Here is a 13,180-nt window from a genome sequence, read left to right as displayed (position 1 = left end):
AATAAAATGGACACACGTGGGAATCTGACTCTGAGATGTGCACATTAGGCTGAATAAAGGGTGAGAAGATTTGAGGCAGAAGTCTAAGATGGGTACCTATACTGTCAGCTATTCAACTAGGACTCAAAACCAGCCTGGGCAATATACAGCAAGACCTACTTCAAAAACAAGACTTACAACCTGGTCAGTCCTTGTGAAAAACTAAAGTGATCGTTCCATTGGCCCTTGACATCCATACACCAACACAGCCAAGGTCCTTAAGGTGAGGACTAGCTGTTGCGTACTAATAAACCTTAGGGAAAAGCTACTGGAGGGGGACACAGATGAGGGAAAGCAGCCTTACTACACTAAGAAGCTGTGACCTGGTATGGATGTCCTGGGCTGAGTCAGGTGCTGACAAGCATATGGAGAGGACCAGCACAATGTGGACATACGCTGCTGGTCAATCAGTCATTGCTGGTCACTCAGTCATTGGAACTTAGACTATCTGAGACTGAAAACTGTAACTAGTGCTACTGGGAGCAATGGTTTTCTGTCATCAAAGACAGTTTGCTGCCAAGAGCCAATATTCAGTAAGTCTTCCCCCATCGTACAAAGTTTGTAGGCACACCTTTTTATGTCAGCCCTCCCCCTTGTGGTAATCCCCTCCTCCAAGAACTTGGCTGACAGTCCTTCTCCCCTTCCTTTGTGGTGGTTCTTTTTAAACTAGCCAATTGCAAAGGACTGTGAAAGGCCCCAGCCACTGAGGAAAAACAATCACCATCTGCATTAAAATAAAGCCAAGAGAACTTCCTGTCCCAGCGGCTTGCCAGCCAGCCAGTCAGGGTACAGGGTCTTTCAGGGCCCAGGGTCTGGGGTCCGGGTCCAGCCCATCCTTCATACAAAGAGTTAGTTGCCTGGCTGAGCTGCTTCTGCCTTGTTTGTGTGTTTCTTTGTGACAGTGAGATTATTCTAACATACTAAACCTCATTATGCCTGGCACACTGCTTCATCTCAGCAAGCAAAAGTAGTTAAGAAATTGTTATTGTAAGCTACATAGGGTAGCGAGCTGCTGAAAGCAGAAGCAAGAGGATCCACAGAAGTGCAAGGCAAATCTAAAGAGAGGCAAGGAGGGACATGTGCGTGAGTAGTGAATTTGGAGTATCCTGGCTATATAGCATTACCCCATCTAAAACAAAGTCAAAACACTGTCAATGTGAATTTAATTCTAACCAATGAAAAACCAACTGACCAAAATAGAAGTATGAGAATTCTAGCCAGTTGGTGAAGGGAACTTGCACAATAGGCTTTAAGAAAGCTAATTCAGGGCTGGAGAGATGGCTCAGTGGTTAAGAGCACTGACTGTTCTTCCAGAGGTCCTGAGTTCAAATCCCAGCAACCACATGGTGACTCACAACCATCTGTAATGGAATCCTCTCCTTGTGTGTTGAAGACAGTGACAGTGTACTCATAAAATAAACAAACAATAAAAAAAAAAAAGAAAGCTAATTCAAAGGACTCAAAGATGAGATATAATCCAAATAGTTGGGGGTTCAAAACAAACCAAAGAGAGGGGCTGGAGAGATGGCATTTGCTGCTCTTCCAGTTCACAGCATCACTAGACAGTTCAACAGCCTGCAACTCCACCTCTAGGGGATCTAATACTCTTCTGGCTGCTGAGGACAGCTGCACATATATGGTTCACACATGCATATTCAAGCATATACAAATACACATAAAGCAAATAATTGAATCTATAAGGGGGTGGCACAGGGAATCCAAGAAGAAACTCTAATATAATCATGTATGACCTCCAGTGGGAGTAAAGAGCAATTTTTATTTTATCTTAAGAACGCTAGTGAGCTCAAAGACCACAGATTATCATAAAAAGACGAAGACAAACCTGGAATGGTAGTGGATGCATATAATCCCATCACTTGGTAGGTAGAGGCAGAAGGATCAAGAACTCCAGGTCTACACAAGAGTTATACAATGAATTCAAGGCCAACTGGGCTACATTAAGATCCTGTCTCAAAAATAAATAATAAAAACAATTATGTGTGAGCTAAAGACATGAAGCAGTGGTTAAGAGCACTGGCTGCTTGCTGTTCCCGAGGACCCAGGTTCAAGTCTCAGCACTCACATATCAGTTCATAACCCTCTAACTCCATTCCAGATCTGACACCTTCTGGCCTCTTCCAGTCAACAGGCTCAAACGTGGTGCACAGACACACATGCAGGCAAAACAAAAACATACATACACGAAAATAAAAATTTTAAGCCTGAAATACCAAAGATAAAAAGGATGCAAACTTAAGCAGTGGGCAGATATACTTGCAAGCAGAGTGGGGGTCCAAGACTGTCCTGTCACAAATAGAGTACGCTAGAAGACAGTGGCATACTTAAGAAAGGTCGAGTTGCTTTGTCTGTGTCAAATAGGGAAATAGTCTATAGATGAGCTTGAAATGAACCTGGACAAAGTGCCAGAAGAGATTAGCAAACAAAGGATATCAGAGGAGAAGCTGCACAGAAGACTTTAGTATAAAGATCTAAATGTTTCTTTAAAAAATCTTTTTGTGGGGCTGGAGAGATGGTTCAGCAGTTAAGAGCACTGACTGCTCTTCCAGAGGTCCTGAGTTCAACTCCCAGCAACCACATGGTGGCTCACAACCGTCTGTAATAGGACTTAATGCCTTCCTTCTGGTGTGTCTGAAAACAGCTACAGTGTACTCATATAAATAAAATAAATCTTTAAAAAAAATCTTTTTGTGAGGGGATGGTACAATATGTTGCTTAGTACACACAAAGATCTGGGTTTGATTCCTGGTACCGTATAAACCAGGTGTGCAGGTTAGTCTTATGTCAACTAGACAGAGGCTGAGTCATCTGAGAGAAGGGAACCTCAACTGAGAAAATGCCTTCCTAATACAAGGCTGTAGTCAAATCTGTAGGGCATTTTCTTAAGGGGCTCAGCCATTGTGGGTGGTGCCATCCCTGGGCAGGGGGTCCTGGGGTCTACAAGGAGCAGGATGAGCCTTAAGGAGTAAGCACTGCTCTTCCATAGGTTCATAGCGTCAGCTCCTGCCACCAGGTTTCTACCCTGTTTGAGTGCCTGTCCTGACTGCTTTTGATGATTAACAGTGATGTGCAAGTATAAGTCAAATACCTACCCACCCAAGTTGCTTTTGATCATGGTGTTTCATCTCACCAACAGAAACCTCAACTCTCCATGCCTATGATCCCAGCATTTAGGAGGTGGGATTGAGGTCACCCTTAAGCAAGTTCGAGGTCATAGTGGTCCTGCATTAACAAAACAAAATACACCTATCTTTTTGTGAAATGGTTAGCCAAAAACAGAAGAGCAAAGTGTTGGATGACCTAACCAGAGTTATGAAAGATTCAGAAAACAACTTTAACAAGACAAAACAAAAAAGTTGGGAGGCACAACAGTCGGGCCATACACATAAGTAGGCCTAGTCACCAGGGATGGATGGGTGTGGCGGTACGCACCTATGATCCTAATTCTTGGGAGGCTAAGACAGAGGATGAATTGGGCCCAGGATTTTCTTTTTTTCTTTTTCTTATTTTATGTGCACTCACCAGTGCTTGCATGAATGTCTGTGTGAGGGTGTTAGACTCCCTGGAACTGGAGTTACAGACAGTTGTGAGCTGTCATGTGGTTACTAGAAATTGAACCCGGTTCCTCTGGAAGAGCAGCAGTGCTCTTAACTGCTGAGCCATCTCTTCAGCCCAAGCCCAGGATTAAGACCAGACTAAGCAACACAAGAAGGATCTAACACCAAACAAAACTAAACAAAAACAAAACACAAGGCTACACAGGCACAGGAAGGGGATGGATGTATCAAATGGTTTCTGATAATCAGAATGCAAGAACTTGTTAAGTAACAGAACTAGCAGCCCAGTACTAAGTCACCCTAAAACTGTTTCATAAATTCTACAAGGAGAGAAGCCTTCTGTTCACCAGTGTCCCAGGTTCTTGTCTGTTGGTTAATTGTTGAAGGGATCAGTGGAATTAGACATTGTAAAAGGTCAAAATATCTGAGAGGTTGGACTAAGCTCTAAGGAATCATTACAACTTAATTTCTCTTCAACTTTGTCTGGGCCACCTTGTATTACTTGGAGCCTGTGACACAGGATACTCTCTGCATAGACTGTATTCTTCTAACTAATTCCTGTAGAACACCAGGAGTAACCAACTCTTGTGTGTGGGGGTCAGAAGACAATCCTGCGTGCCATTCTTCGGGCATCTTCCACTGTGGTTTGAGCCAGAGTCTCTCATGGGCTAGACTAGCTGGCCAGTGAGCTTGCAGGGACCTATATGCCTCTGCCTCTCCCCTTACCGTCACTGCAACTGTAGGCACAGATGCCACTTCAGCTTCCTGTGTGCGTTCTAAGAATCAGACTCAGGCCTTTACCACTGCAATGCACACATTACTATCTCCTCAACCATGTTTCCTAACCTCTATATACAGGGCCTGTGCCTGAAGCTCCATTTAGATACTCGTGTAACCCATGATCATCTTGGGCTCCTGATGAGTGCTGGGGTTGCAGGTGTACACCACCACACCTGGCTCTCCCTCTCTCAAGTAATCAGCAAACACTAGGTGAGTGAGCCTATCTCTAAAAGGAAATAAAGCATTGTCTGTGAAATTTAAAGTTCGTAAGGAGGCACAATCCCTAAAACCAGTTCTGAGAAACTAGGTATGTTTCAAATTAAAGCAATACCTAGAAAATGTTAGTCTCGTTGGCTCCTTTATAATATGTACAACCTGCTTCCCTGCTGCCTTTCACCACACGGGCCCTTTATCCAACCTGCTCTCTGTTTGCCTCTGGTGGCTGCTCAGTAGTGCCACGGCCCTCCATGCTTACTCTTTCCTGTTTTCCCTGCTTTACCAGCCTGCTCAGCTCATCCTTTAAAACTCAGCCGAAGGGTTGCCTTCTCCAGGAAACCTTTCCAGACCAACATCTACTTCCACACTCTTCTCTACTCTCCCTCTGTTCACACTTGAGCTCCTTGGTACATACATCACCACCAGCTGGTTACATGAACGAATAACTAATGGGCAAATGTCAAGTTGTTGAGCCAGGTTACTTAGAAAACTTAAGTAATTTGCCCAAAACTAACCAATATAAAAGCCAAGCTTTAAGCAGGGCAGTAGTGGTGCACACCTTTGATCCCAGCACTAGGAAGGCATATGCAGGTGAATCTCTGTGAGTGTGAAGCCAGTCTGTCTACAGATCCAGTTCAAGGACAGACAGGGCAACACAGAGAAACCCTCTCTCAAAAATCCAAAAGTCAAAAACCAGCCAGAATTTAAAATAGGCCCATACTACTTCCCTATCTCACTTCTCAGACTACAAATATCCTGTAACAGCACATTCTCCAGTTCCAGCTATTATCTTCTGATTAAAGATCTTTTAGGTTGCAACTAACTGCCTGTTACTCCAGAGCCAGGGGATCTGACACCCTCTTCTGGCCTCTGGGAGTATTACAACTCAGGTACACAAACCCACTTATACACTCCCTCTTAGGGAAAGAGCAGGCAGGTTAGCCCCAGTGATTACACGGAAGGGGGGGGGGGGTTTCTACTGACTTCTTTCCTTTTCCCTGTTCCTTCGTTCCTTCCTTTCCTTTCTCTCCCTCCCTCCCTTCCATACTGAACAATGAAACCACCACTCAATGACATTCTAACCTTTTTTTCCTCCTTCACTTTCTGGGACAAGATCTCACTGAGTTGTCCAGGGTGGCCTTATTCTGCTTCAGCCTCTCGAGTTACTTGGATTACAGGCCCACAGCAACAGACCTGGCTAGATCTACTGTCTTCAAGGAGTGAGGACACACATCTCTACTTCTTACACAGGTCACAAAACAACTCACTTAAGAAGAAGCCAGAAGAAAACAGCTAAGACTTTTTAAACTGTCTCTATTTGCAAGGAATCTTTCAAAAGTTAACTTATGTATTTAAACTTTATAGTGCTGGAAATCAAACTGAGGGCTGAGTATATTCCCATTTTCAAAGATTATTTTTCAGGGAAGAACAAAACAAACGTCTCTGAAATACTCAGAGAACGGCTCAGCAACACCAGTGTTCTTCTTCCTGAGACTAGCTAAGGGTTATAATAAGGAAGTCCCAATTACTGGCACACATTGCCCTACTTTTTTTGTTCCTCAACTTAATTTTAATACTTTCCCCAATAACCTAGTTGCCACAGTCCCAAAAGAGCTTCTTTTAATGCGATCAGACAGGCAGAGGGGCATTTATCTCTTATGTTGCAGCTTGACAGAAGTACCCTCACTGGGGCAGAAAAGGTCTTCTAGGTTCCACCAACACATTCTTGCAGTGAAGCATCACATAAAGCATGTGGTGATGAAGGTTTGGTGACAACTGGGTCAGCAGCATGGGAAATGGGGGTTGAGAGCCTAGGGAGATGTGTAATGGCCAGGTATGTATGTCATCTTAAAAACTACATCATTGATGGCTCTCTTACTCCCAAAACTCTTCTAGAGGACCCAGGTTTTTTTCCCTGGCACCTACATGGTGGCTCACAACTGCCTGTTAACTTTAGTTCCAAGAGATCCAAGACCTTCTTGCCTCCGAGGGTACTGCAGCTACATGGTAAACAAACACATGTAAAGGAAACTTATAGTCAAAATAACATATATACATAAAATGCTAAAATAATAAAAGACAGAGTGTGGTAGCCTTTAATCTCAGCACTTGGGCAACATAGGTAAGTGGGTATCTGTGAGTTCAGCCTTGTCTATGTAGCAAGTCCAGGACAACCAGATCTACACAAGAGACAGAGATCCTGTCTTTAAATAAATATGAGGTGTACGTGTGCCTGTGTATGAGACAGGAAGGGAGCAAGAATGAGAACACACTTGTTTCACTGTGGTGTAAGCCTAATCATCTTATTAGACTTCAAACTCTGATCCCTCCTGCTTCAGCCTCTTGAGTGCTGGGATTACAGGCACGAGTAACCTTTCAAAGTCCTTACTCTGTTTCCTTCCTGCTGTAAACACAGCTGGATCCCTCCTCAATCCTGGTCCCTGCTGTAAAAAGAGATATATAGTCACTGGCCCTGAAACATATTTTTGAGTGTAATTCATTTAGATATTATTCCTGGTCCAAAACTAATAAGATAATCAGCAGAAAGTTACATATAAATGAATTACAGCTAATTAAAAAAAAAAAAAAAATGGGCTGGAGAGATGGCTCAGTGGTTAAGAGCACCGACTGCTCTGCCAGAGGTCATGAGTTCAATTCCCAGCAACCCCATGGTGGCTCACAACCATCTGTAAAGAGATCCGATGCCCTCTTCTGGTGTATCTGAAGACAGCTACAGTGTACTTATATATAATAAATAAATAAATCTTTTAAAAAAAAAAAAAAAAACATTTATTTTACTTATGAAGTGCACGTGCTTTTGTGTGCGCGCGGCGCGTGTGTACGTGCGTGTGTGTGTGTTTGCGTGTGCACGCAGAAGGGTCCTGCAGAAGCCAGAGAAACTGGATCCCACTGAAGCTGGAATTACAAACCTTCATGAGCTGTCCAACATGGATGCTGAGAATTTGCTCCCAGTCCTCTATAAGACAGACCAATATGTGCTTCTAGGTGCTGAGCCATCTCTCCAACCCTATAGTTTTTTGTCTGTGTATTATGTATATGTATTATCTACCTATATGTATTATCTACCTGCAGATGTAGAAGGAAAACGTATGCCTTTAGTCCCAGCACTCAAGAAGTAGAGGCAGACAGACAGATCTCTTTGAGTTCAAGGCCAGCCTGATCTACACAGCTAGTTCTAAGACAGTCAGGACTTAGAACCTGTCTCAGAAAACAAACAAACAAATAAACAAAGGAACTGAAGGCCAGACTCAACTATAAGCACTGTGGGTTATTTTGTTTTCAAAGCTGTCAGGTCCATTCTATTACTTCAGTTTCCTGTGGGATACCTGGGCTTTCCCTCAACTTTCTCCTATTCCCACCTCTGGGTGATACACAAAATAGCCAACTTTATCCTAGTTTCTTTAACATATGCAATGTGATAACACAAAGCAAGTATATCCAACTGTCATCACAGTGATCCTTACATAGCACTCGGTGGTTTACAAAGCATCTTCCCAAACAGCATGTTATTTGATTTCATATTGGAGATGGAGTCACTGAGCTATTTGCATTATACAGATGACAGCTCAAAGAGCCCAAGTCTGTGACACTCAATTCTACATTTTCAAATACTCAGAAATCACCCCCACTATTGTACTCTACACCAGGCAGGGGGGGGATGAGACACCAAAAAATATTCTTCAACCTACTTTAATTTTCAGATCTGCAATTATTCACTCTTTTTCTCCTAAGCCAAATGGGATCTGTGCTCAGAGGCAGAAAGACTGTGTAACATTTGAGAATAGCATGGTTTACATAATTCCAAATAGCTAGAGCTAGGCCAATAGCTTGCCTGGTAAAGTGCTTACTTGCCTTGCAAGCATGAAGATCCAGAGTTTAATTCCTAGAACCTACTTTAAAAAGCCAGGTATGATAATGCTCTTAACTCTAGCACAGGGGCCCTAACTGACAGGTTCCAGCCAGTGAGAGACTTTTTCTCAAAAATGAAACAAAATGACTTCCCAAACTCAAGATAACTGACTAAGCAACAGCACATAAGGTGTCTTCACACCAGTGCACACACATTCATGAACACTCTCACACTTACCTGCAAGCAGAAAATTCCCCTACACCTATTTCTTGTAAGAGATGTGGCCTGCTTGTACCCCACACTTGGCAAGGAGAACTGGCGGTCTAGAGTGCTGGACTATGTGGCTTCAGCTACACAGCATGGCAGAGGCCAACCTCAGCTACATGTAAGACTCTGCCTTACAACAACACTTCAGACTTCCGAGCCAACAGCTTCACTCGTCTCATCAATACCAACCGATCGATCGATCGTCAGGACTATCTGTCTCATCTCAGCAGGCCACAGAGCAGTGCTGATGCCGCTGCCAAGTCTTTAATTAAGACAATAATTGCCAGGCAGTGGTGGTATACACTTTTCTAGCACTCGGGAGGGAGAGGCAGGAGCAGCTCTGAGTTCGAGGCCAGCCTGGCCTACAGAAAAAGTTCCAGGGCAGCTAGGTCTACAGAGGAAAACCCTGTCTCAAAAAACAAAACAAAACAAAAAAACAGTGGCTTAGGTGATAAAAATGCCCAAGTTCTATTTCATGCTATCATGATTTACAAAATCTGTAATAGGCAAGGTTAGTATATTTTAGACTCATTTCTCTGCCTAGACACTTTATTTGTATTACTCCTTAATTACAATGTTATAGATATGGATCTGTAAAAGTAGTCTGTATCCCTGAATGCTAATTTTACTAATAGGTAATGGGTCTAGTTATCATTCTCCCTGCTGGGAGAGTGAGCAGGCTGAGAACCTGGGCTGAAGTGATGACTGGGAAAGGACAAGGCATATAATATAAAGTACATCCTGTGAATCCCAGTCTAATTCCCAAGAACGTAAGTACCTTTAAAAAGAGATGGCTAACTTAAATGAAAGCCCATGTTCAAAATCCAGTCTTGATAAATGTTTACCTCCAATGCCAAGGCAGTCTTGTCATAAGCACAAGGTACTCTCTTCTGGATTGCTTTTGCAAAGACAGGTCCATTCTGTGTGGATGGCAAAGGGTTGATCGCTGCCCCAGGAGTACTGGCAACTGTAGGTAGAGGAGTTGTGGTCTGAGGTTGAGCATATGCGTGAGCAGGTTCTGGGATGCCATAACTGTTAGAATTCCTATTTCCATGCTTTCCATGTGGTGAGGACCTCACAAGCTTTTCAACGTAAGGGACAGGAATCATCCCGACCCGGCCGTCCTTGTTGCGGGCACTCCACCACTGTTCTTCAGGCTTTTCTATTATCACTAGAAGCTCACCCTTTTTAAAGGGTAGGTCTTCAGCATCATTCCCAGGAAAATCATACAGAGTCCGTACATATTCCAGATTTTCTTCTGCTGTAGATAAGTTGGGTGCTGAGACAGAACCCATTGGTGGGTTGGGGTACCTTAAGAGAAAAACACAATTATTCTGAAGAGAAATCTTATTCTCTGCTGGTATGTGTCAAAAACATATAGAGCTCCTTCCCCTATGGTGAGCTGTTGCTTCCCTGTATTCTCAGTAAGGGATGTTGTCATTGTACATTCTGTAGTCTATAACAATATCCTAAATATACTTTGTCTCATGTTGTGTGCATGGACACATGCACCATCACCCACAATGTGTGTGCGCGCGCACACATGCACGGTCACCCACAATGTGTTGCTGAGAATGTTTTGTTTTCAGATAATCTCAACTTATTTTTTAGCTCGTAAGTAAGTTCTATCTATTGCTAGATAGTTCTATCTATCTTTTGTTACACCTGTCACAGAAACACTTCCTCACATTCTTCATCAATGGCTCATGGCCTGTATAGTTCATTAAGTTACAAAGGATGCAAAATATAAAACCAGGGCCAGTTAACTGGCTCAGTGGAACAATGCCTACTGTACAAACCTTATGACCTAAGTTTGATTTCTAAATGGTGGAGGGAACCAACTCCATAAAGTTATCATCTTGATCACACACATTTTGACTATCCTCCTCCTCTGGCTGATAAACAATAATAAAGACCAGAAAAAGAAGCCAAGTGTATAGTAATTGTAGAGGGAGGTAGGGCTAAATATGGCGGCACACACTTCTGTTTGTTTATTGATACAGGATTTTTCTCTGTAAGACTGGCTGCCTGGAACTTGATCTATAAACCTGTCTGTTTATAAAGGAGGCACACACCTTTAATCCCAACCCTAGAAAGGCAGTCAGGCAGATCTCTAAATTCAAGGACAATATTCTTTACATAGCAAGTTCCAGGCCAGCCAGAGCTGTACATAAGCCCCTGTCTCAGAAAGAAAAAGGGAGGGAGGGAGCTTGCCTAGTCTGTACAAGGATTTGATTCCCAGTACAAAGAAAGATGCTGTTTCTAGTAAATCAAACAAAAACCAAAAGCAGATTTTAATGCATTTTAATGCAAGTTTTGAAAATTCAACTAGGAAGTTTCACTGTAAGAACAAAACAAAGACTAATAGAAAGAGAGAAAAAAATGGGACAGAGCGATGGCTATTAAAGGACCTGTGACACAAGCATCAACACCTGAGATGGAACCTCTAGTGTCTAAGTAAGGCAGAGTCTGAAGAACCTGCCTGAAGGAAGACCCCAGGGATTTGCTGGCAAGCCAATCTAGCAGAATTAGTGAGCTACAGGCTTGATGAGACCCTGTCTCAAAAAGGGAGTTGGAGGGGACTGTTGTTGTAAAAATATAAAAAATAAAAAGTAAGGTTGTCTTTTACCTCACTGGGTCCTGCACCTCAGTGTCCCAAGACATCTGCTGGATATCTTGGCAGGCAGAAACAGCGCCCAGGGTGTCAAGACACTTTCCTACACTCAAACCACATAAAAGAACACACAACATTGGGGTTGGGGGGATTCCTCAGTGGTAGAGCGTTTAGGAAGCCAAGGCCCTGGGTTTTCCCCAGCTCCAAAAAAAAAAAAAAAAAAAAAAAAAAAAAAAAAAAAGAACACACAACACAATAACCTTTGGCCCAATTGATAAGATATAATTGCCCACCTAAACATACAAAGCCCTGTACACATCCATCCCCTTAAAAACATTTGTAACAGGTCGACACCTCTGTCTCCTGCGTGGGATACGTGTCGGCCCGGAGATCTCCATAACAGATCTCCGTAATAAACCTCGCCTTTGCTTATTACATCCAAAAAAAAAGAAAAAAAAATTTGTAACAACCTATAAAGGTACAGCGTGGAACCTTAGCATCACCTGCCATACTGTCCTGCCAGGGCTTCTCTCCCTCTTCCTCCTGTCTCTTCTCCTTTCTGTTCTAGTCTCCTCCCCTTCCTTCAAACTTCTCTCCCTTCCTTCTCCTCCAATGACAGGCCTCCTTCTATCCTGTACCTGCCCCTCACCTGTATTTTACAAATTCAATGGGGAGAAGGTTGCGGTGAGTCCCGAGTACGAGTACGGGACTAGGCAGCTGTACTTGGGGCAGTGGAATTAGCATCAAAATACAGATAACTCCAGAGCAAAGCACAACAGGGGACAGAGAAGTTGCTCAGTGGAAAGGTGTTGGCTGTGCAAGCCTACCTACCAATCTGAGTTTGATCCCTGTAACCCTCATGTGAAGCTGGATGTGGTGAGTGTCCAGACAAGAGTCATCTAGTAGTTCGAGGGCTAGCTAGCCTGGAGTAATCTCTGAAACCGCAGAAACCAGAGGAATTCTACTGAATCAAGGTGGAAAGTAGCCCACTCCTGAAAGCTATCCTTTCACTTCCAGATGTGCACTATGGCAGTTTGCTCCCCTATCCCCTGCCAAGTACTAGGTTAAAAGGTGGAGAGTTATTTTTTTAAAAAAAGTTATTTTATTTGTATAGGTGTTTTGTCTTCATGTATGTCTGTGCACCATGTGTACCAGCAAAGGCCAGAAGATATCAGAACTCTCGGGATTGGAGTTACACACAGACTGCTGCAGTAAGACACTATGTGGGCACTGGGGATTAAATCTGAATTCTCTCAGAAGAGCAGCCAGGGCTTAACTGCCCAGTCATTGTAATTATTTGAATGAGAATGGTCTCCATTGGTACAGATATTTGAATACTTGGTTCCTCCTCGGTGGAACCCTTTGGGAAAGATCAGGAGATAAGTCCCTGTTGGAAAAGATCTGTCATTGGGTGTCATTTGGAAAGGCTCATGACAGCCTAGTTTCTCCCCCAAACCCCTCTCCCTCTGCCTTGTTGTCCAGAGGCTATGGCTGTGGACCAGGGAATAAGCTGCTGCCATGGTTCTGTCACAATGATATAGACTCTAACACTCCGAATTGTGAGCCCCAATAAGTCTTTTGTAAGTCACCTTCGTCAAGGTGTCTTATCACTGCATATAGAAAAGTAGCCAGAACAGCCATTTCTCCAGCCTCTCAAGGGCAATTTTTAAGGAAGGCACTGACTGTCAACCCCTGGCCTCCATATGCAAGCACTTGCACCCATTGACATGCACATACACGAACACATACACACATACTCAAGCAAAGGACTTCTATGCCTGCCAAATTTTTAGAACTCCCACATTCCATCCTCAATAG

At 43.3% G+C, this 13,180-nt stretch overlaps 1 protein-coding gene across 2 annotated transcripts in view; it reads right to left on the bottom strand.

Moving 5' to 3' along the window:
- Crkl (CRK like proto-oncogene, adaptor protein) overlaps nucleotides 1–13,180 on the bottom strand; it is a 36,680-nt gene that overhangs the window by 4,013 nt on the left and 19,487 nt on the right. The window contains exon 2 of one of the 2 annotated variants that reach the window (XM_032899858.1): nucleotides 9,594–10,059. In XM_032899858.1, the coding sequence (XP_032755749.1) occupies nucleotides 9,594–10,059 (466 nt within the window). Of the gene's footprint in view, nucleotides 1–9,526; nucleotides 10,060–13,180 lie in introns of both variants that reach the window. The other variant, XM_032899859.1, reaches the window with a different exon arrangement.

Source organism: Rattus rattus, chromosome 4 (genome assembly GCF_011064425.1).
Source record: "Rattus rattus isolate New Zealand chromosome 4, Rrattus_CSIRO_v1, whole genome shotgun sequence".
NCBI lineage: Eukaryota > Metazoa > Chordata > Mammalia > Rodentia > Muridae > Rattus > Rattus rattus.
This window is presented reverse-complemented; position numbering and strand designations above follow the sequence as displayed.